The 20,883-nt window shown below is 37.5% G+C and overlaps 2 protein-coding genes across 4 annotated transcripts in view; both read right to left on the reverse strand.

Moving 5' to 3' along the window:
- The window catches only part of lamb2l (laminin, beta 2-like), a 43,465-nt gene extending 26,924 nt beyond the window's left edge, over positions 1 to 16,541 (reverse strand). Inside the window, exons 1-2 of one of the 3 annotated variants that reach the window (XM_017411355.3) lie at positions 16,382 to 16,541; positions 5,400 to 5,479 (exon numbers count right to left, since the gene is read on the reverse strand). In XM_017411355.3, the coding sequence (XP_017266844.1) occupies positions 5,400 to 5,439 (40 nt within the window). In that variant the 5' untranslated portion in view covers positions 5,440 to 5,479; positions 16,382 to 16,541. Of the gene's footprint in view, positions 1 to 5,399; positions 5,480 to 6,608; positions 6,793 to 16,103; positions 16,165 to 16,381 lie in introns of those variants that run through there. The other 2 variants (XM_037977039.1, XM_017411356.3) reach the window with 2 other exon arrangements.
- zgc:103759 (U8 snoRNA-decapping enzyme) overlaps positions 1 to 20,883 on the reverse strand; it is a 576,073-nt gene that overhangs the window by 449,921 nt on the left and 105,269 nt on the right. The window lies entirely within an intron of this gene.

Genomic DNA, 20,883 nt, shown 5'->3' on the forward strand with positions numbered 1-20,883 from the left:
ATGTTGGATCACAATATACTGCAAGCAGGGATTAATGAGAATGAGAAATTTAAAAAAGAAAAAGTTGCACAAGTTGCAGCAAATCAACAGTACTGTGTGGAAGGCCTCAAAGGCAGATCTGAAAGCAGATTAGAATAAAAAAATGATCTTTTTAAAAAGCCCAAACAAACCAAAGTAGCTTCAGGGTATTTTTTTTTACTTGAATGAGACAAACTGTTGCAGCATGAGGCCACACACACCTCAAAGCTTTTAAAGAAGCAGACTTCGCCCGAAGACTAGTTGAGACCAGAGACTGCTGCCCGTCTTAACCCAGAATCATTTCACAACAACACCGTTTTTTAATGAGCGCTTTTACTAAAACTGACATCGAGACAAGTTCTCAGAAACTTTGTCACATCACGCTGAGATACGATGAAAGGCTTTAAAAAACTACCTGTCATAACTTTATTTGTGCCATCGTCATAAAAAAAGACCATTTGAGATGCAGGTCCTGTAATTTAAATCAAATAATTAATTTGTTTTCAATAATTTAAATAACAAGTTAGAATTTATATAAAACAAATAGGATGCATCTCCAATAAAGTTGAATTATTTTGTGTATATTTTGAATTTAGGAACACTGAGAACTTTATTCACACATGCTCAACTAAGCATTAAAAATGTATTTGTCTGTGTTGTTCTCAGCTAACAATAAACTGTATTTAAACCAAAAAATATATATATCAGTGCTAGTTTTCCTTTGTCATCCTAGTGCTCTTAATTTATCCAAGAATGGGACTTTTTGAAAAATTGCAGAGAGGTTTTCTGTTTTTATTTGAAGATTATGTTCTGCCTTTTTTACTTAACTTCTATTCATTCAGAACACAAACACACACACACACACACACACACACACACTGACATAAATGTCTTGGACTTTGTTTGAGTACAAGGTTTAACAGAGGTGGATTTTCTGAATTCCTGTGAAACATTAGCAGTGCCTGGCTGGCTGGCCCGGCTCATATTTCTTATACACCTGTCAGGAAATACGATAAATTCCACAAGATCAGGCTGCAGGAGTCGGATTCAGCCAAAAGCAGGGGTCTGCAACCTTTAGCCTTCTAAAGCAGCTCCTTGTAACTTTGACTAAAAATGACAAACTTGTATAATACTTAAATTTAAATTAACAGTAGTAATGGGCACTTTTAATATTCTCATCTCGATGTTTGCAGTTTATGTTTGGTATTTTTGAAGCAGAACTATTTTTTATGTTCACTGTTTTTTTCAGAATTTTTCCACAAATTAGTTAAATAAGGAGTTTTGTACAAATTAAAATAATACATTTGCACAGAATGAAACAAGTTGTTTTGCGTAATTTTCTTCTACAGAACTAATAAATAGTTTTTTCTTTTTGCCTAACATTTTAAAAAACTGAAAATCTAAATGTCACAGTGCAACATAAACCAGTAATTTTTGCAGTACATAAACTAATGAAACTATATAAATTGTTTCATCTTAATTTTAAGGATCAAGTTAATTTTACAGTTTATTTTTCTGTTAGGAAAGATGGTAAAAAAAATGGCTTTTTCAAATGTAAATGCTGCAAACCACTTCTAAAGAAAATGTAAGAAGGGCCAGCAGTAACATGAGGGCAAACCTGTGGACTGTAGATAGAGATCAAACACACCCTGGTCAAACAGCAGGAGGTGCAACAATGAAACTGAACCAGTAAATGCAGATATGAGTGAATTAAAAGGACATTTTAGTCTGACAGAATTATTTTTTTTAAATGCCTTCTGGTTGTGTTGAAGTTAGAATCATCCACCAATGGATCTGACCTCAATTTATAAGTGTTACTTTACACAACAGGTTCATTCACAAGTCAAATAACCTGCACAGCCAAGGGGCCATAAAATCTGCCGTGCACTGAAATCTTCTGACTCAGGTACTTATTGCAAAGTCATGAAGAAATAATTCACAAAGTAAAAAACAAAATCAGTTTCTTTTCTAACATCAATGATGAATTTGTCCTTCCATTTAAAACTTGTAAGTAAAATTTGTGACTGGCTGCCAAATACCACGTGTGTTTGTTTACTTGCAGAAACGGCTGAAAATAGGTCATTAATGGCAACATGAGGTCCAACATTTTTGATGTTTCGGTGTGTTTTTTTGCTCAGGTTTGTTGAGTAAAATATGCAGATAAAATTGCTTTGTTTACATTGAGTGCAGACCTGCATTTCAGAGCTGCATATCATTATATCTGGAAAACGAATGGAGTAGCATCATTTAATATAGTTCAGGACCTTTTGTGTTTGATTTCATAGTTTGCAATGAGTACCTTTATTTATTTATATATGAGCCTTTATTTAACTTTAATTAGAAGACACAAACAAAGTTTCTAAGTGAAGATGAAATGTACATTTTTTAGGCATCAGAGAAATAAATCAGTTCAGTAAAGTTGTAATTAAAAAATAAGGCACTGGTGGATTCTTTTTCTCTCTTAATTAACTTTTTGAACTACAGTTTGTTTTGTAATACTTAAGTTTTTTATTATCATACAGGTTGGGGCTGGTGGAAAATATTCTCATTGATCGAGACAGATAGAAGCACCGCTCAGATATGACATTGTCTCTGTCTAAACATGCAGCTTTCATCTCAGCTCATAATTTAGCCTCAGTTTTAATTACCGACTGACTTTGTGTTTTGAAACAGACCACACATGTGAAGAATGTTGCCGAATGTGTGCCAACATCAAAACCCTTCCGTCTGACTTGAGTGACCATGCACAAACTGTTTTGCTCTATTTATTTAAGATAATGCTGTTTAATTTTACAAAAACATAAAAGCTAAACAAGGTTGCGAGTGTTGAAGCTCTAAAACTACTACTCTGTGCTCTATGACTGACAACTGATAACTACTGATAAGTATTTAACAGAACATCTTGAAAAAGGACCAGACTATCCCTTTAAAGTAAAAAGAAAGTCTAGTTTTCCAACATAAAGTGAGCTGGCTGGCCCGAGTGTGATTACAGTGTAGCACGTGTCAATGAAACAAACAGGAAAAATCAGAGAAAAACACACCCTAAGGCAGGAATGCAGGTACAGAGAGGAAAATGTTATTCATTAGAGCAAAGAATTCCAGGTGTCCGAGGGCTGGACAACAATGACGCAGTTACACCCCTGAGCTCTTCAGATATGCATAGAGTACATGTGACAGCAGACATGTGCACTAATGGCCTTTAACGAGCTGCATGAGCACACTGTTGGTCCTCAATCAATGCTTTTCAGAAAAAAAACTGAACATACCATGATTGTTTTTTATACAGTATATAACAGTTTTCTCCATAAAAAGTTGGAATTTTAAGTTGAAGTTGACAACTTGGGAAATTAGAATTACAATTTCTCATTGCTAGAATGTCTTGCTGCTTCATGAAAGTAGCTTTCCTTCAGGGAATCCATATCACCTGTTGCCTTGCATGCCAAAGTTTTATTTGTGCAACGGGTATGTGAAGGGGGTGACTCCCAGCTACTACCACACCAAATGTTAGCTTAATATTTCTAAAAAAGGCTGAGTTACAGCCATTTTAGTGTTTGCTAAGATTGATTATGTCAGGGGGGAGGGATGGGAAGGAGGCGAACCCAGAGTGAAGATTCATTTTGTAGCGAAGATAGAACTAATTTATTTTAAAATAAACAAAAACCAAACAGAGAATAGGGGCAGGCAGGTAACAAAGGACAATGAACCAGCGGGGTGCGGTAGTGATGACCAGGTTTTTAAAACAGAGGAGGTGGTTGGAAAGTGGGCACAGGTGGAAGATAATCAAGGCTTGGGGCAGGTGTAGATGTTCAGTGCTTCATGAGATATTTTGCTAAGACAACCACGCCACACACAGAGGCTCACAGACACATAGAGGCAATTACATGATCGCCCGCCTTTCATGGCAGCGAACGATAAACAGAATTCATAACACGACAGGAAATTATTTTCAGCTACTCTGAAACGTGTTTTTAACTATTCTCTTTTTTGGACACTTCCATTCTTGAGAGACCTTTAAATTTGTTGAAACTTCAACTTTGTCTAGGTCAGATTCTATATCCCAGATGTAAAATTTATCTGTAAAAAATAACATTAATATTAGCTTTTAACTCACAGATTTAGTGAAGAACGTGTACTTTTCACAACCTGGGTAGTTTAATCCATTTAAATCCAACTCAACCCCACTATAATTATGATTCACAGTTTCTGGCACACAAACAGATCCTGTTTCCAGTTAATGATCAGCAGAAAGACTGACCCAGATACACGAGTGCAGGTGACTCTGAAAAGGCGATGCACAAGGAATCAGTCGACATTTTTTTATGTAGGTGGGTGGGTAAAAATACAGCAAAAAATATTCTCTTCAACTTCGATACCATCACTTAGCATAAACAAAGACGGACACTGACAAAATGGAAATCTGTATGTGTGTGGCCTTCTTCTAACTCACACGCTGATCATGCTCATTCATTAACCCTGCATGGACCCCTTCTATCCCTGATCCTCTTTTCCTGCGATTACTCCATCCTTTACTTCACATTCCACAAATACCCCAGATTCTGAGAGTTTCTAAATCCTGCAAATGGACCTGATTGGCCTAAGCTTCATTGACCACGAGAGGTTTAAAATCGTGAGTTGGATGAAGGCGTTCTGCTCGTAGAAAGCTGAAACAGTGCAGCAACTGTCAAAACAAAACAGCAGGTGTAATTGTGTTGTCATGATTTGGCAATTTCTGGGTAAAAGTGGACAGAAGATTCATCCAGGCATTGCATCACTTTCTGTTTATAACAGAATTATTTTGGTAAGAGTAAACAAAAAATGCATGGAGGGCCTGAATCAGGGGTAAAAAAATCTAGAAATAAAATAATAAATTTAAAAGGAGCACAATGTGGTCTTCTCACCTATCGTGATCTTGCTGTTAAATGTTCACATTACATGCCAGAAGGGGAAATATCCCCTAAAACTGTTATATTATAGGACTGAAATGATCAACTCTGAACATTATTAAGAAACTCTTAAATAAATAACACAAACCTCAGCTTATTTGTTCCTTACTAAAGAAGAGGTTGCACATGAGTTTGTCAGTGCTAAGCACAAACAGTCTTAAAGTTCTGCATAACAAAACACAAAAACAACCAAACATTAGTAAATAGCTGGATCTCATGTAGCTTCAGGGTCGGTAAAACTCTCAACAGGATAGATCCAAATTCATCTTTTATTTGGATAAATACATCATCACAATCACCTCACAATCCAGTCACTTCAGTGGAGATTCATTTGCAAGTTCCATCCCTTTTTTTTGTTTTAGAATTTTAGAATAAGTAACAATTTAAAAACAAACCTAATCAGAAAAAAAATCAAACAGATGTCTGAACTCTACTCACCCAGCATGAGGAGGCTCAGGTGCAGCGTCATGGTGGACATCTGGACAGCTGGACAATTGGACACCAGGCCGTCTCTCTGGCTGCAGAGCACAAATTAAAATAAATAAATAAATAAATAATACAGACAAACTCTACTTTTGCTATTCTTTCTTAAACTTGTCAGCAACCTTTCTGCAAACATTTACAGGCTGAGATCGTCAACCACTGTGTTTTAGTCTATGTAACAAAAAAACTCAAAGTGCTGCAGAAATACAAATACAAAATGGGTAAAAACTTTTATTTAACTTGCTCACTAATCCAGGTTTGCAAATTATCTCAGTACCCACTGGACCAATTTTAATGAAACTTTCAGAAAGTAATCATTTGATTTTCATCTACAACTGATTAAATTTTGGAGTCACCCCAATTCAGGATGGCTGCCACATCCAACTGATTTTAAAAAACACAACAATGGCTCTAATGAATATTAAGCTTAAATTTGGTGTGGTAGAAGCTTAGAGTTATTCTCAACACATAAAATGCATTAAGTTATTTTCAAGGTTTACCAAAACTCTGACATTTCTTAACATAAGATGATCCTAGTCTAAAACAGTGGTATAAAAGGCAGAAGGTGATATGAATTTCTTCAAGGAATTATACGTCTTTAATTTATACTGCATTAGAAATTCAAAATGAACAGGCATTTCATAATTGTGACAGCCCTACATTAGCTTAGATAAGGTAGAATAGCAAGGCCACTCCTATTTGACCACTATAACTTGTGTGCACAGGGCCCCTCATTTACCAATCTGTAACTTATGTGTCAGAGGAAGGATGTAAAAAGAATCAGGAAGCTCCTTTGCCACTGAGAACATTATGATGTTTCCACATTCCTACAGAAACTTCAAATAAATCTGTTCAGACCAGAAGATGATAGTCAATTAATTTAATATTTTTATAATTTTATGTTACAAGCCACTTGCTGAGGAACTGAAGGTTAAATAAAACTGCCACACCGTTGTTAAAGTTTAACAGCTACATAGTTAAAAGAGTTTACAGTTTAGCTACAAGTGACCTACATGGGTGGTAACAGCACAAGGTCACATTTTAATCAAGAGTCTGCAACAGAGCACAGAACAAGAAGAAAAAACAGAAAGTTTAGCTGATCAGAATGCAGTGACAGCAATAATTCGGATAAATCCAACAAAGTGAGGCCAGCTTTGTACTCACACAGCCCCGGGTCCCCTCCCTCTGCACTGCGTGGTCACAAATGCTCACTCTGCCTCTGTGTTGGCCACCTTCTCCTGGTGGTGCGCAGACTCCCGTGTACCAGTGCACGTGTGCGAGCTCCAAACCAGCATTTACGCGTGCATGAACATGAGCATTAGCGGGGAGTTTGTGCGCCAGAATGTGTAAAACAAACTTGAGAGCGTAACTGATGGCAGCAATGTAAAAACAGAGGTAGCAGCGTGGGCCAATAGGAGCGTCGTGAGCACAGGACCCTGTGGGTTCCTCTCCTCCCTCTGTATCACCCTCCCTCGCTCCCTCTGGCTTGTCACTGGGGCTCTGGGGTGAATGGGCAGCTATTCTTATTCTAATTGCTCTGTCACTCTGTGAGCCAGCGCCTGAAAGAGGGGAACGGTCTCCAGGCTTTTGGAATGCACCACCCCTTTTCTTTTGGACGTTGAGGGAGAGAGAGAGGCAGAGGAGGCCGGAGGAAGAGAAAGAGAGGGAACGTTAAAGGAAGAACAGGGAGAAGAGAGAAATAATTTTGTCAAAAACAGTAAAAGCAGTAAGAAAGGAGGGTAGAAAACCTTTTTTTTTTCCTATAGTAATCCTCTATATGGATTGTGAGCTAATCAAGTGATTTTTTGATTGATTTTACTTAAGAAAATTAATTTATTTGAAAATTCTAACTGAATTTCTGTGTCTAAAGGCAGACAACATGTCAACATTCATGTGTGGCAAACAACTTGTTACAAATACAAACGTGGCAGATTATATCTGACAACATTTGGAGAAACAGATGAAGAAATTCCCTTCAAAATTATTTAAATAGTAAAAAAAATTGTCCATAAGACAGGTGTTGAACTTAGTTCAGTGCTAATCAAAATTCCCTTCCTTTCTAGGCATTACTGAACAGAACAACTGTTTTAAAAGAAATCTTTGTACTTGGACCAAACATATATATTGTTATTGTTACACTGTTGGGCGTTTTAATGTTTTTTTATTATTTTATCTTTTATTTATTTTATCTTGAGGCTAAATATTTGAATGTGTGAAAGATTGGAAAGCAGCAAACATTCAATCATATAAAAGTAAAAATAATTTTTATCTGCATGCACACTTGCAAAATGTCCATATTTTACAGTTATATTGACGTAAATTGCAGCTCTTATTGTAATGGCTACAAAATGTCAGGGTTACAATTTATGTTTGTAAATTCTTTTTTTTGTCTATACAAGTGACCCTGTTCCAAGAGATTAGAAGATTATAGAACTGTATGCACCCATGACTCATATGATTTCTATTTCTTAGAATGTATTTACTGATTTTTTTTTTTGGTTAAACTTGTTTTAGTTACAATTAAGTTTATTTTTCATCAGTATTCCAAAGTTCTCCAACTCACCCAAGGCTGCAGGAAGATTTTTGCACAAGCTGAAATAAAAATCCGTTTGATGGAACCACAACTAATTCAACTACTGAAGCTGGTGGTCTTGATTTTGTTATCTAACTTACTCCCAGAAAAAAAATGTATATCTATAAATACAGATTCGGTTGTGACAACACACAGAATCAAGTGTGCAGAAAGTTAAACAAGGAACTCGTGTTCATTTATGTATTTATACTAAAATAAGAGATATGAGAAATCCACTGAGCAAGAAACAAGAAAAAAAATGGCTGTCAAGTTCAATTCCATTCAAAAAAAACGCAAGACAGTCCTGACGAGATGAATGGATTAGACAAGAAAAAGAAAAACCATAGGTGCATGCTTGTTCCTGTGTGCAAGCGATACATCTATGTGTGATGTGCAGATCATGTGCATGCATGTGTGACTGAGCAAATAAAATGAAAAACGGGAGGGGAGAACAAAGCAGCTGCCACATTCTGAGCTCTGTTAAAATGACCTTTGACATCTGCTAAAGCAGAACATAGAGAGGCTCAAAGTGTCACACAGGAAACAAGACGAGCTGCTGGTGATAGCTTTTTGTAATGAAGGTTTTACAAAAATATTAAAGCAAAAACGTTGTTCTTGCTCATTAGTTGTCTGAATGCTGATACTGTTGTATACTTTGTGTGTTTTTATAGCTTTTCATACTGTATATCAAAACGTTCAGCTCATTCAGGAGATGGGTGCAATGACTTTTGGGTTTCGTGACTTTTATACTTGACAAAATATTTGACAAGTTGAAGATGCTGAGGTTCTCCTTGGGAGGGACGAGGATGGACAGGATTAGGAATGAGGTCATCAGAGATACAGAACAGGTTGAAGGACTGGGAGATAAAGTTAGAGAGGCATGTGCAGAGGAGAGACAAAGAGGACATATATGGATGCAGTTAGAGAGGACACGGAGGGTGTTGGACACAGGGGACAGAGTCAGATGGAAGAGGATGACTCGCTGTGGAGACCCCTGAAAAGGGAACAGCCGACAGAAAAGGCACTTGTCAAAATATTTAACTTTATTTACAAGTACTTTCCCATAAAAATACACTGAGATCTCTTTGATTCCATCAAAGACAGTTCTTTTTGTAATCTGCTTTAGCGTACTGGCTCTGTTTTTGTCTTTTTATGCTAATTTTAGCTTTTAGCTACCCTTTTGCTGCTTTAAGCTATCCTCTTGCTACTTTAACTTTTAACTAGTCTTTTCCTACTTTTCTCCAAGCCTTTTATTACTTTTAGCTAACCTTCAGTTGCTTTTAGCATGCATTTTACTGGCATTTTACTGGCTCTGTTTCCTTTCCTAAGGAGCTTCAGCTCCTTAAGTAAATTTCAGCAAAGTCTATCAGCACTCAGCATGAAATCGTTAATTTTGTGAATGAAATACATATTTGCAAGTGTCCAGATTGTAAAAACCAAACTAAGCCATCTAACCATCTATCTGGTTTCTTTACACACTTGTTCTTGTTGAAGGTAGCTCCCTCTTCCCAGGGATCAGTGGGTGAAAGGTAAACCAGACAGACTGTCATTCATGCTCACATTGAGTGATAATTGTGTTACCAATTAATCAAATATGTACGTTTTTAGATTGGGAAACCAGAGTACCCAAAGAAAACCCACACATGCACAAGAAGAACATGTATTCAGAAAGGTCCCAGCTTGGGATTGAACCTGTGATCATCTTGCTGCAAGGCAATAGCATTCACTAACTGTGGCACCATTTGGTTGTAAGCCATTGTTAAAATGAAAAGCAAAAAGAGTTATGATGTTAGTTAGAGGGGCATCAAGTTTCAGTCTGAGACCTTGAGCAAGCACACACCACAGTACACACAATCACTGCAATGAGATAAGGACAAACCTGACAAAGGTTCAGTGCCACCACCATAACTCTTGCATCTGCAGAGCAGTCAGACAAAGCAGAGTAATCTCAAGACACTAACCCAAACAAGCCAAAGGTACCATATTGTATCTCTGAACACCATAACATGAAAGGCCTGGCCTCTGGGGGCCTCTCTGAGTTTGTGTATACATAAATGGAAGGGCTTGAGATTTAGCTGCTGAATATATTGTCAGTACACTGTAGCTTGAGAAACGGTTATAGTAAAGTACAACAAGCCTGGGCAAGAACCTGGATCAGATCTTCTAGGTGAGATCATAGTGGAAGTTTGTCCTCTATATACAGCCAGATGAATCATCAATGCTATCTCTACTTCTAACATCAAAACCAGTCGCTGTGATTAATGAACTCAAGTACCTTTAAGGTTTGGACAGAACCCAAGTATTATGATTTTTAGAAATCAAAAGAGGTCTGAAACACTGCTTTGTTTTTTGTTTTTGTTTTTGCTTTTTTCTAACAGATATTGTTTTGTGGTTCAGAACCAGACACACACCACCAGTTGTCATATTTTTCTGGGTGGATAGCTATCCAGTTTCTGTACCCACTTTGGCCATTTCAGAATAGTAATGTAGGAGTGGCGGGTCGCCTATCTCAGCAGAGAGGAAGTGTACTTCCTGAACAGGACAGCAGTCAAAAACAAGGAATATTCTTATTTTTAAGGTCAATTAGAATCACTAATTTACCTAACTTTGGAGGTGGGAGGAAACCTGAGAATCAAAAATAAATAAATGTGCATGTAATAAAGTAAGTAAATTAATAAAAATTCATGTGAAGTTAATTTAAAATGGTTGTAAATGGAATTTAGAGTGATTAAATATATTTTAAAAATGATGCATTGGAGGTTTTACCTCACTGTACCTTCTAGGTGGGTGTAGGGGTACTAACTTCTGGACCACCCCTCCCCCATTTTTAAAATAAAACTTAAAATTTCAGTGCTAAATTAATATATACTACTTAAAGTTTAGAATGATTATATTTATTGATCCAACAAAAAAGTAAAATATACCGCACTGTAACTGTGTCTCTTCTGTTTTCTCATCTTTGTAAAGCCCTTTTACATCTTCTCTTTAATTTACATGACAAAATAAAAAGGAGCCGACCACCCAAACACAACATCTCCAGACAAAAAAGATCAGTTTATCCATAGCGCCAACAAGTAAAACACTTTCCTTCAAACATCTTTCTAATCCTCTGCACACATCACCTGATCATTTCCCCCTGAGCCAAAGGAAATCTCATAATGCTGTTTCAATGGGTGCTTAATTCTGCTGGCATCTCACAGTCAAAAAAAAGATTACTGCAAAAGAAAATTCAAGGTTAAAGAGAAAGAGTTGACTCTCCATATGCATGGTGCATGTCACGTTGCACAAATCTGGAAGTTGATACTAACCAGCCAAAAACAACACAGAAATGTCACACACAACTGGTACTGACTCTAGTTTTTTTTTTTTGCATGCACCACTATTTATGGCATGGTAAACGGCAAGCATATCTTATTATATATTTCATTGTTTTTCAGTCAAACTTGCCAGTACACATAGTATGTTAGTTATAATGGCTGCAGTTTAGACATGATATTGAAAACAACATCTATAAAAGTTTTATTTTACAAACATCACCAAAATAGAAAATATTGTGTGCACTTGCCAGCACTTTAACAGGTTAGTTGTATAAAACATACCATACATACATGCCAAACAGTGATGAAATGATAGTTAAATTATTGATAAACAAAGAGCACAAGTTTCAGCTCAAACATTTTAAAAAGTTTTACAAAAGTTTTAAAGGTTTTATTTGGCTCAGATATGGTTTTATTTTTATTTAGAGCAGGTGAAGAGAAAAAAATTGCTGCTGTTAATTACTGTATGTCTAACTTCAGAGAAGGAATGCTTGGATAAAGCTGTTTTATATTTATTTGATAAAACAGTCTGTCAGATTCGTTGATACATCTGATCAGTTCGGAATTGAGCCATGCTGAAACTAAAAAGTGTCTTCAAACCTGACAAAGTCAAACTGGCTTAAAAATATGTTACAGAAATAGACAATACGATCATTTAGGCTTAGCATGAAACTGTTTGTTAGTCATCAAATGAAGAGACAACATGGAGTGGGTCAGATGTGCTAAAGAAACACAAACGAGCAAAGTTTAAGCAAGCACAACATAATGACATCACTGTGCACCAGATCAACCAGAAATACAGTCTGGCTGTTTAGGGTTTAAATGTTTTATCACAAAAAATAATCTAAACTCAGACAGACACACCTGCGTAGCTGACAGAAAGGCTTCCAAGCCTTTGAGGTGATTAAATTCAAAGCAGATGCTCACCAACAAACACTTTCACCTCGTTCATGTTAGGACTAGAAAGAGAAAAAGGTGGAGATGAATGGGTGATTCTGAGGTGGCTCAGCCTTAACACATGTAGAGAAAATCAGAAAAATCATCCAGAAAACTACAGCACATTTTTTAAACTTCCCTCAAAGACATGAACTAATCAAACAAAAGAGAAAACACGATGAGTTTAGGGGCCTGGATTTTAGTAGAGAAATGTGTTTGAACAAGTTCTCCTTTCATGGCCTTTGGCACATTCTAAAACTACTGTTCCACCTGATATACTGTTTTTACTTAACATATGTTTTACCAGGCTAAACCTGTCAAAATTAATGTAAAGAAAAATTAGGCCTCTTGTAAATGCCAACCCAAGCAGTCGTTACACCCTGAACACTGGCTGATTGTGTAATGAAATCCTTTGATTTACTGATAGTGTCACTATAAGGTCTGTAGGCTGCACAGTGATGCCTGACTACCTTGCAGCAGTAGGCCACAAGACAGCTAAGATGCAGTAAAATATCTTGTTCATTTAAGCACAGAACCTTCCTACACTTGCTTTAAGTTTCTTCTTCTTTTGGCTACTTCTTCTAGGGTTGGCATGACAGATAATGTACCTCCATTTCATCCGATCCTAGCATCCTCCTCTGTCACACCAAGCCTCCTTCTCTACATTCATGAACCTCCATCCTTTGTTCCTCCTTTCTGGCAGCTCCATATTCAACATCTTTTGTCCAGTATAGCCACTATCCTTCTTCTGCACATGTCTAAGCCTCTTTAACTTTGTTTCTCTTCTCTCCAGAGCACATCTCCACTTCTACAGGCTCTCCCTACACTCACTACAGATCCCAACAACATCTGCAAAGATCATAATCCATGGTGGTTCTGTATGTCAACCTGTCCATCACCCCTGCAACAATAAGCACATTCACAAAACACTTCAAGTCAGGACTTTGACGTCTTCTTGCTGCCTCAGTATGATTTGTGATGGCATGAAGGGGTTGAGGCCAATCCACTCCGATGCACCTTTTTGCCACCAAGCGAGGTAGTAACAAACCCATAACGGTGGCCATGTGACAAGGTAAGCCAGATTCAAGGCTCAATAATGTGATGTAGCCATGACATACAGTCTGTGCAAACACCTGCTGCAGAATTAATGAACAATAGACAAATTTATAACCAAGGAGAAGATAGCTAATCACACAGACAAAAAGCACATGTTAGGTTAACTGGGAACTCTAAATTGTCTGTAGGTGAGTCAGAGCATGAACGGTTGTCTGTCTTGTTTGTCACTATGTGGCTCTGTGATGAATTTGCAAGCTGTTTAGGATGTACCCCGTCTCTCACACAATGACTGTTTAAGATAGGCACCAGCTCCCCCACAACCGAGCATGGAAAAGAGGGTAAAGGAGATAGATCAATGGATGGATGGAAGGAAGGAAGGAACGAAGGAACGAAGGAACGAAGCAACAAAGCAACAAAGCAACGAACGAATGAATGAAGGAAGGAAAGAATTGGTTGGTAGACCAGAATGTTTTTACTGGTGTGCAGATGTTGAGATCACAAATTGATTAGTAAAATAACCAGCATCTACTCAAGAAAACGAGCAGTTCTATAACATGTTAACCTATAAACCACCCAGGTTAGAGTTAATTTAAGCAGTCAGGTCACAAATTAAATCCTTGAGCTTATTAAAGACTTATTAAAGGCACTAAGCCTTTACCAGCATAGAAATCTGTGCCACATGTTAAAAAACCCAGTCAAGTTGATAAAAAACACAAGAAGGGTATCAGAAATAAAACTGAACATTAAATCAAATGTAGAGGTTGTTCTTAAAAGGAACAGTCAACATAAAAAATATAAACCCTAAAAATGTTAGACAGTAAATTGCTACTGCTTTTCTGCTAATCTGAATGTAATTAATCTCGTAGGAATGTGTTCAGGAGTGTCAGCAGCCTGCCTCTAAAATCCTCACAAAAAAAAAAAAAATACTTTGGCTTATCTGAGTGACGTCTGAGCTCCACATCTGCCTCACATTTCCTGGTGCACACATTTGTTTGCGCATGCACGAGTGTGATGCTCAGAGATGCCAGTTGCAGAGCTTGTCACTGCTTGCTCTGACTGGCATCTTGGCGATGGATTCAGAACTCCTTTCCTTGAGAAGGCAGGTGACAAAGTGCAAAGAGATGCTGTCTGAGCTACGGTAGCAGCTGATGATTGTTGCTGCTGCTGCTTTATCCACAGGCAGATAAAAACAGATGTTCAGTTCTGAGATTTTCATGCATCAGGGCATGATAAAATACAATTTTCACAGGTCTTAAAAGCTGATAAATGCAACCTCAAATTAAAGGCCTGGTGTTCCTTGAAAGAATGTACATCGCCCACAGCTTCTAAGGCAAGAGTTTGAGACTAAGATTAACCTTTTTGTTGAGGAATGATAAAGTTGTAGTCATTTATTGTAATGCACAATATCGTACAATGGTGCAAAGTATGTGTTGTGAATGACTAATACATTATTGCATAAAAAATAGCTTAATAACTGTTAAATTGACTGAATTATAGACATTTTTGTTTTAGCAAATGTCAATTAACTGTGATGGCCATCTTGAATTAGATTGGCTAAAGTTAAAGTTAAGGCTAAAGTTTAAGCTAAGATATCATGCTATTTGTAACACTTTTTATGTTTTCTTCTAAGGTAGAGCTGTGGTGGCCATCTTGATTGAGATTGGGGCCAAAAGTTAAAAAACTTGTAGAGGTATAGCCAATAATTATTTCCTGAGAGTTTCATTAAAATCTGTCCAGAGTTTCCTGAGATATTTGCTGAGATGAAGTTGTTTCCAAAAGTTAATGGCAAAGTTTTTAGCACAGATCTTCCCGATCAGTTACTATAAGTTAGGGGTTAATGTCAGCTACTACCACACCAGATTTCAACAAAATATCTGTAAAATTGGCTCTGGTTAGCTGCGGCAGCCATCTTGAGTCTGGTTGACTCTAAATGTTATTCAGTTGATTAGTTGATGAAAGTTTTATTCAAATCCAGTCTGTAATTCATGAGATATTTTGCTAATCATGCAGAAAGAACATGTAAAACTCAAGACTTAATAGTTTTTGGAACTGTTTTTAGCAAGACCAAAAACTAAACCCCAACCAGAACTATTAAATGCCTTTTCTTCTTGTTTGATGAATGGCAAATGGGCCACACTTTTAGTACACCACCTTTTTAGCCTCTGCAAAACACTTTACAATGTTTCTCATTCACTCTCTCACTCAGCCAGTGTTCTGTATTATATATTTTACACTCCATATGCAGCACTTTTAAATTCTCAGGGAAACACTGATAATCATATCACTTCTGCACGCTGCAGGTCCCGGAGTTTGAACCTCTGACCCTCCATTTGAAGGACAAACTTCCTTCCACTGGGCCAAGTTACTTTTTACAGAGTGCTTACGTTTCTGTGATTTACTGTTTTTTAATAAGTAACCGTCTGAAGGTAGTCGGTCAATGCCATTTCTTTAACTAGACAATAAATAGGCCTATCTAAGTACAACCAGTGTTAAGAGCTGCATCACGGCAGCAATAAACTAAAGATATTTTCTAATTATATCATACCCTGAAATAAACACCCTAAACTCAGACACATTAAAATATGGAGAACTGTCTTTGTTCCCTCCATTAAGAATCTTCATAAATGTGGTACTGTATGACTATTTCTTTCATTTGTTTATTTGTTTTTTTATTTTATTCTGACACCATGTTTATCACCCTTCTGTTGGCTTGCATGACTTTGCACTATGAACGTCCACAATGTCAGAGCAGGAACAACAACACAACTGTCAAATTACCTTTCTTATTTCATGCTCACCACCAGAATTATATTCAGTCGCTGCGCCAAACTTTAAGGCCTGTAGGTAGCAGCAGGCACGTATTAACCTTAGAATTAAGACACATGGCAACAAGAAAAAGTTTGAAACATTGCAGTTTTTTGTGCCTTATAAGGATATTATTTAATAAGCTAGCAGGCAGCCGCTCCTCATGTGTTCAGCCTGAGCAGCTGATCAGTGCATATCACTCATTTGTTTCCTGATTAGTCAAAAGCATAAAGAAAACATGAACGACTCACCTTTTCGGATGTTTTTCCCCCCTCTCTGTCACACAGGATATGCACACACACAGTCAGACTTTCTGGCTTCGGGTTTCCTTCTCACACGCACACGCACGCACGCGCTCACGTCCCGCGGCGGCCGCACGCCTGACTGAGCCCGGTCTCCGGTTCTGCAGCAGGGAGAGCCGCAGAGGACTCGGCCCCGCCTGGAGGAGGGCTTCCTGTCCCGGAAACCAGGCGCAGGTAGGGCTGCAGAGCTCAGCCCCACCCCGGTCAGACCGAGCCCACTGTGGAGAACTTTACCTGCAGAAATTCCACAGGTGTCGAGTTTACCTCCACCTCTTTCCTCTCAGAACACACTGAATGAAACTTTTTTTTTTTTTCATTCCGGGTGAACTTGAACGTGGTGTGAAAGTGCACAAACACAGAGATATTGTTTTATTTCTTTTTATTTCTTTAAATAGACATCCAAATAACACAAACAGTGCCGTATTAAACTAGGCATATGAGCTCTATATTTTTATTTCTAAAAAAATAATAAAATAAAGACACTCATTGCAAACTATGACATCTGAACTATATGAAACGGTTCACTTTGAATGAGTTTGCTTCAATAGTTTTCCAGATATATTGGTATGCAATTCTGAAATGCAGGTCCGCACTCAGTGTAAACATAGCTGACCCACATTAGGCTGGCTGGGTCAGGGGCCTGCGACCTGCAAAAATAACAAAATAAATAAATAAATAAAAATTTATGCAACACATGAATAAAACATTTGTGACAGAATGATGCTAATAATCACCATTCTGTTTTTTTATATATATATATATATATATATATATATATATATATATATATATATGACAGTCTCCATCAGCGAGCTCATTATGTGGTCAACTGATATCCTGCGTCCCCACCCAGCAGCTGCCTGCAACACTACAGCAGCCTCCACAACAGAAGGTTTCTGTAAGTTTCACTGTGTCAAATGTCTGCAAGTTTGTGTCCTCGACGCAGATTGATTAACTGAGTGGACCTACATGCCAAAATGCCAAGGGGTCAGTAAATAATCCAATCACTGACTATAATCTGGTCAAAAAATCATAAAAATAAAAAGCTGAAACTTTTCTGTAGGTTGCCTCACAGCTGATTCAAAAGCAGAGCTTACATCAGGGGTGTCCAATCCTGGTCCTGGAGGGCCACCATCCTGCAGGGTTTACTTGTTTCTCTGCTCCAACACACAAAAACAAGCATATTGTTCCTGCTTGTTGTTTGTTTCCTGTGATTTTGTGTTGGACCTGTGATGATGCAGCAACCTGTTCAGGGTGCACCCCGCTGCTAGTCGCTGACAGATGGAATAAGGTCCAGGTAAACCCCCCCACAACACACACACACACACACACACACACACACAACACACACACAACACACACACCTGAGCTGCTCAACAGGGCAAAGAAAGCAGAGCTGTTTATTTTTGATGGGAAACACGTGACAGTACTACACATGATAGTTACACTCCCAGGAAGCAAAAGATAATGTCTAAAAACATGATTTTTGTCAGTCTTGTTATTTAACGCCTGTTTTGGGGTAATTTTCCCCCCTTTTTTAATATCAGTACCCCTGCTTAAAAAACCATGGCACTGAAATAACCATAATTACACCAAAGTTTTACTCTATTTGAAAAACAAGCAAACAAACAAACAGATTATCTGTGGTATTGTTTATCATTTTGTGAACCGTGTTTAAATGATTAGCTTTCATTTGCATGAATTCTTTTCATTAAAACAAACAGAAAAAACTGTGGAATAAAAGGACAAAAAGACCTCTAAGTAGTCTTTCTCGTTTTTATTTACCATTCTTCATATAAAAACTCTATTTATTGCAGCCACCTGGATGTCTGAAAGCAAAGAGAACAACTAAAACATACATTTTACCTACTTTTAGACATGGCATTTGAACACATCTTTCTTTGGTAAATGAAAGTAATCCCCATCTACTTACACATAATGGAGGAAAGTCCCCCCTCCTCTCCTGTTGTTGACTAAATTTTAACATGACAGTCCCCTCTAGTGGTGAGTTTCGCTACACATGAACCAAAAATAAAGTTACCAAACTTTATTTTGTAACCAGTCTTCAACAACATACAAGCACAGCTGGTCCATAAGGGCAGGTAGAGAGCACATCCACTTAAAAAATAATTAAAAAAAAAAAAAAAAAATCTTTTTTTTATTTTTTCATAAGAAATATTGTAAATTACTTGTTTTACTATTGTGTTTTTCAGCTGTTTTGATTATCTTTCCCACTTTTTCCCTTATCTGCAGTTATGGGGCAGGACAGGTCACCACCTGTATTCTCAGTAGATTTATCATATCGACCTGGCAGCTCCAATGGAGTCTCACTTACAGAGAAATAAGTCTTCCCCATGTACACATTCTGCTGGTTTTAACTCATCAATATGGCCACTTAGCGAATGCAGGAGTAGCTTGGAGCATTGGAACCTGCTGTGTCCAACAGTGGAGAGTTTCTGTTTAAAAAATCCATTTGTGAGACTGAATTTAGAAGCTAAATTGTCAATGAGTAGCTTGGAGAAAACATTACTAAATACAGAAAACTAAAAACAGAGGGGAGATGGGTATTTTCTTCATCATAGTGGGCCTATTTTCTGTGTTTATCTAAACCTAAAGAAGATCCAATTGTAATAGTTGGGGCTTTAAAGCAAAATGGGTGAATATAGTAATTCCAACAGACCTTTTTCCCATTTTATCTTTAATAATCAAACTAGAATTTCAATACTGAAAGCTGTGTACCTGTCTGTCTGCATTAAAATAAAAATATTCCTGTTTCGGGCGAGGGTGGATGTGGGGGCATCCGCTTCTCTGATTTAAATATTAGACCGGACTGTTTTCATGAGACACAACCTCGATCTGCCAAAGGGAGAGGGAGAAAAAAAGGTGACAACTGTGTGCACAAAAAAAGAAAGAAAAAAAGAAATTAAATAAATATTAAACAACTTACATCCTGTCTTTTCCCATAGTAAATGTAACAGAAACTGTCAAATGTCTGGTTAGTGATTCAAGAAACAAATGTCTGCACCGGGAGTATAACATATACTGACAACATATAATTGTGTTTTAAAATTTTATAGACAAAATTACCATGCACTGTTTACAATTAATGTATCTGAAGATGCCTATAATGAGAAAAGTGACTTAAGCTAAAAAAAAAATGCTTGTGCTTGGTTTAAAGAGGGGAATCATTAACAAACATTAAAAAACAAACTCTTTTCCTTGAAGGAACAGATTAACGGGTATGAACAGGTGAGACATATAATAAAAATAGTATTTGACTGAAATAACTGCAATCACTATGCCAGCAGAAAATGATATGGTCAGAACCACGGAGTTTTAGTTACTAGGACTCCCTAATTATTAGTTGTAACTCTTTTTTTGATTTGTTTTCTGTTGCGTGATTAGTTCCGACTGTTATGTCTTTATAACTATTTAACAGTGTACCTATGGCGTTAGCTTTTAGGTGAATTTGATCCATTTGCTGAGTGTGTCAGAGCTCCACTCAGTGCATTTGTATGAATGCTTTCATTTTTGTTCAGTTTGTTGTACTCCGTATGACACCAATAGCAGAGTAAAAGTGTCCTGTGGTAGCAGCTGACAGTTCTTTCCAACACATGCTCCATTAACAGATCGTGCAAGATCATGCAACAAATGCACAGGACTGCATGTAATGGTATTTCCAAAGTTTGACCATTTCTCCTCAACATAAGATGATCTTAGTCTAAAACTCTGGTCTGAAAGGTGGCAGGGGAGATGCTTTCCTTCAAGGAATGCTTGGTCTTTAATTAAGTTAGGCTGAGTGATCCTGAATGCATTTTGTGACTTGTAAACAAATGACTACATTAATCTTTTTTTTTTGTCTTGGGGCACAAACGGTAATAAAATGGTAGCATCTACAGTTATTAGCTCAATAAAGATTCAGAAATTGTGCAGGCACCGGTCAATCAAAACCCCCAGCTGATCGCTTTTAATGGCAAGCCCACCTGTTGACAAGCTTCTCCACAGCCGACCAGCAGCCATCAGGCATTAGATGGGAGGTTGTCATGGGGATCTTCACAAACTGGTCACACATGGCAGTAATGAAAAGAAACCAGCTCTGTTCGGTGTATTGTGTTTGAGTTGGATCAGAGCACTAATTGAACCACACAAACTCACATGAACAGCAGGCATCTATGCCGCCTGCAACAAGTTTTCCAGTTTCTTTTCAGAGAAAATTCAAAAAATCAGAGGATTAATCTGCACATCCACTCCAAAGCCAGTACCAATGCTATGTCCAAACAAAACAAATGCAGAAAAGATGACCCAATTTCAACTACTTAATTATAAAACCCTAGAGGAAATTATAAGTCAATTAAGCTCCAGTTCCTGCTGTCTGGATGTGTTACCCACACATTTCTTTAAGAAGGTTTTGCCTGTCGTTGCTAATGATTTGATCCAAATAGTGAACTCAT

Source organism: Kryptolebias marmoratus, linkage group LG8 (genome assembly GCF_001649575.2).
Source record: "Kryptolebias marmoratus isolate JLee-2015 linkage group LG8, ASM164957v2, whole genome shotgun sequence".
Classification (NCBI taxonomy): Eukaryota; Metazoa; Chordata; class Actinopteri; order Cyprinodontiformes; family Rivulidae; genus Kryptolebias; species Kryptolebias marmoratus.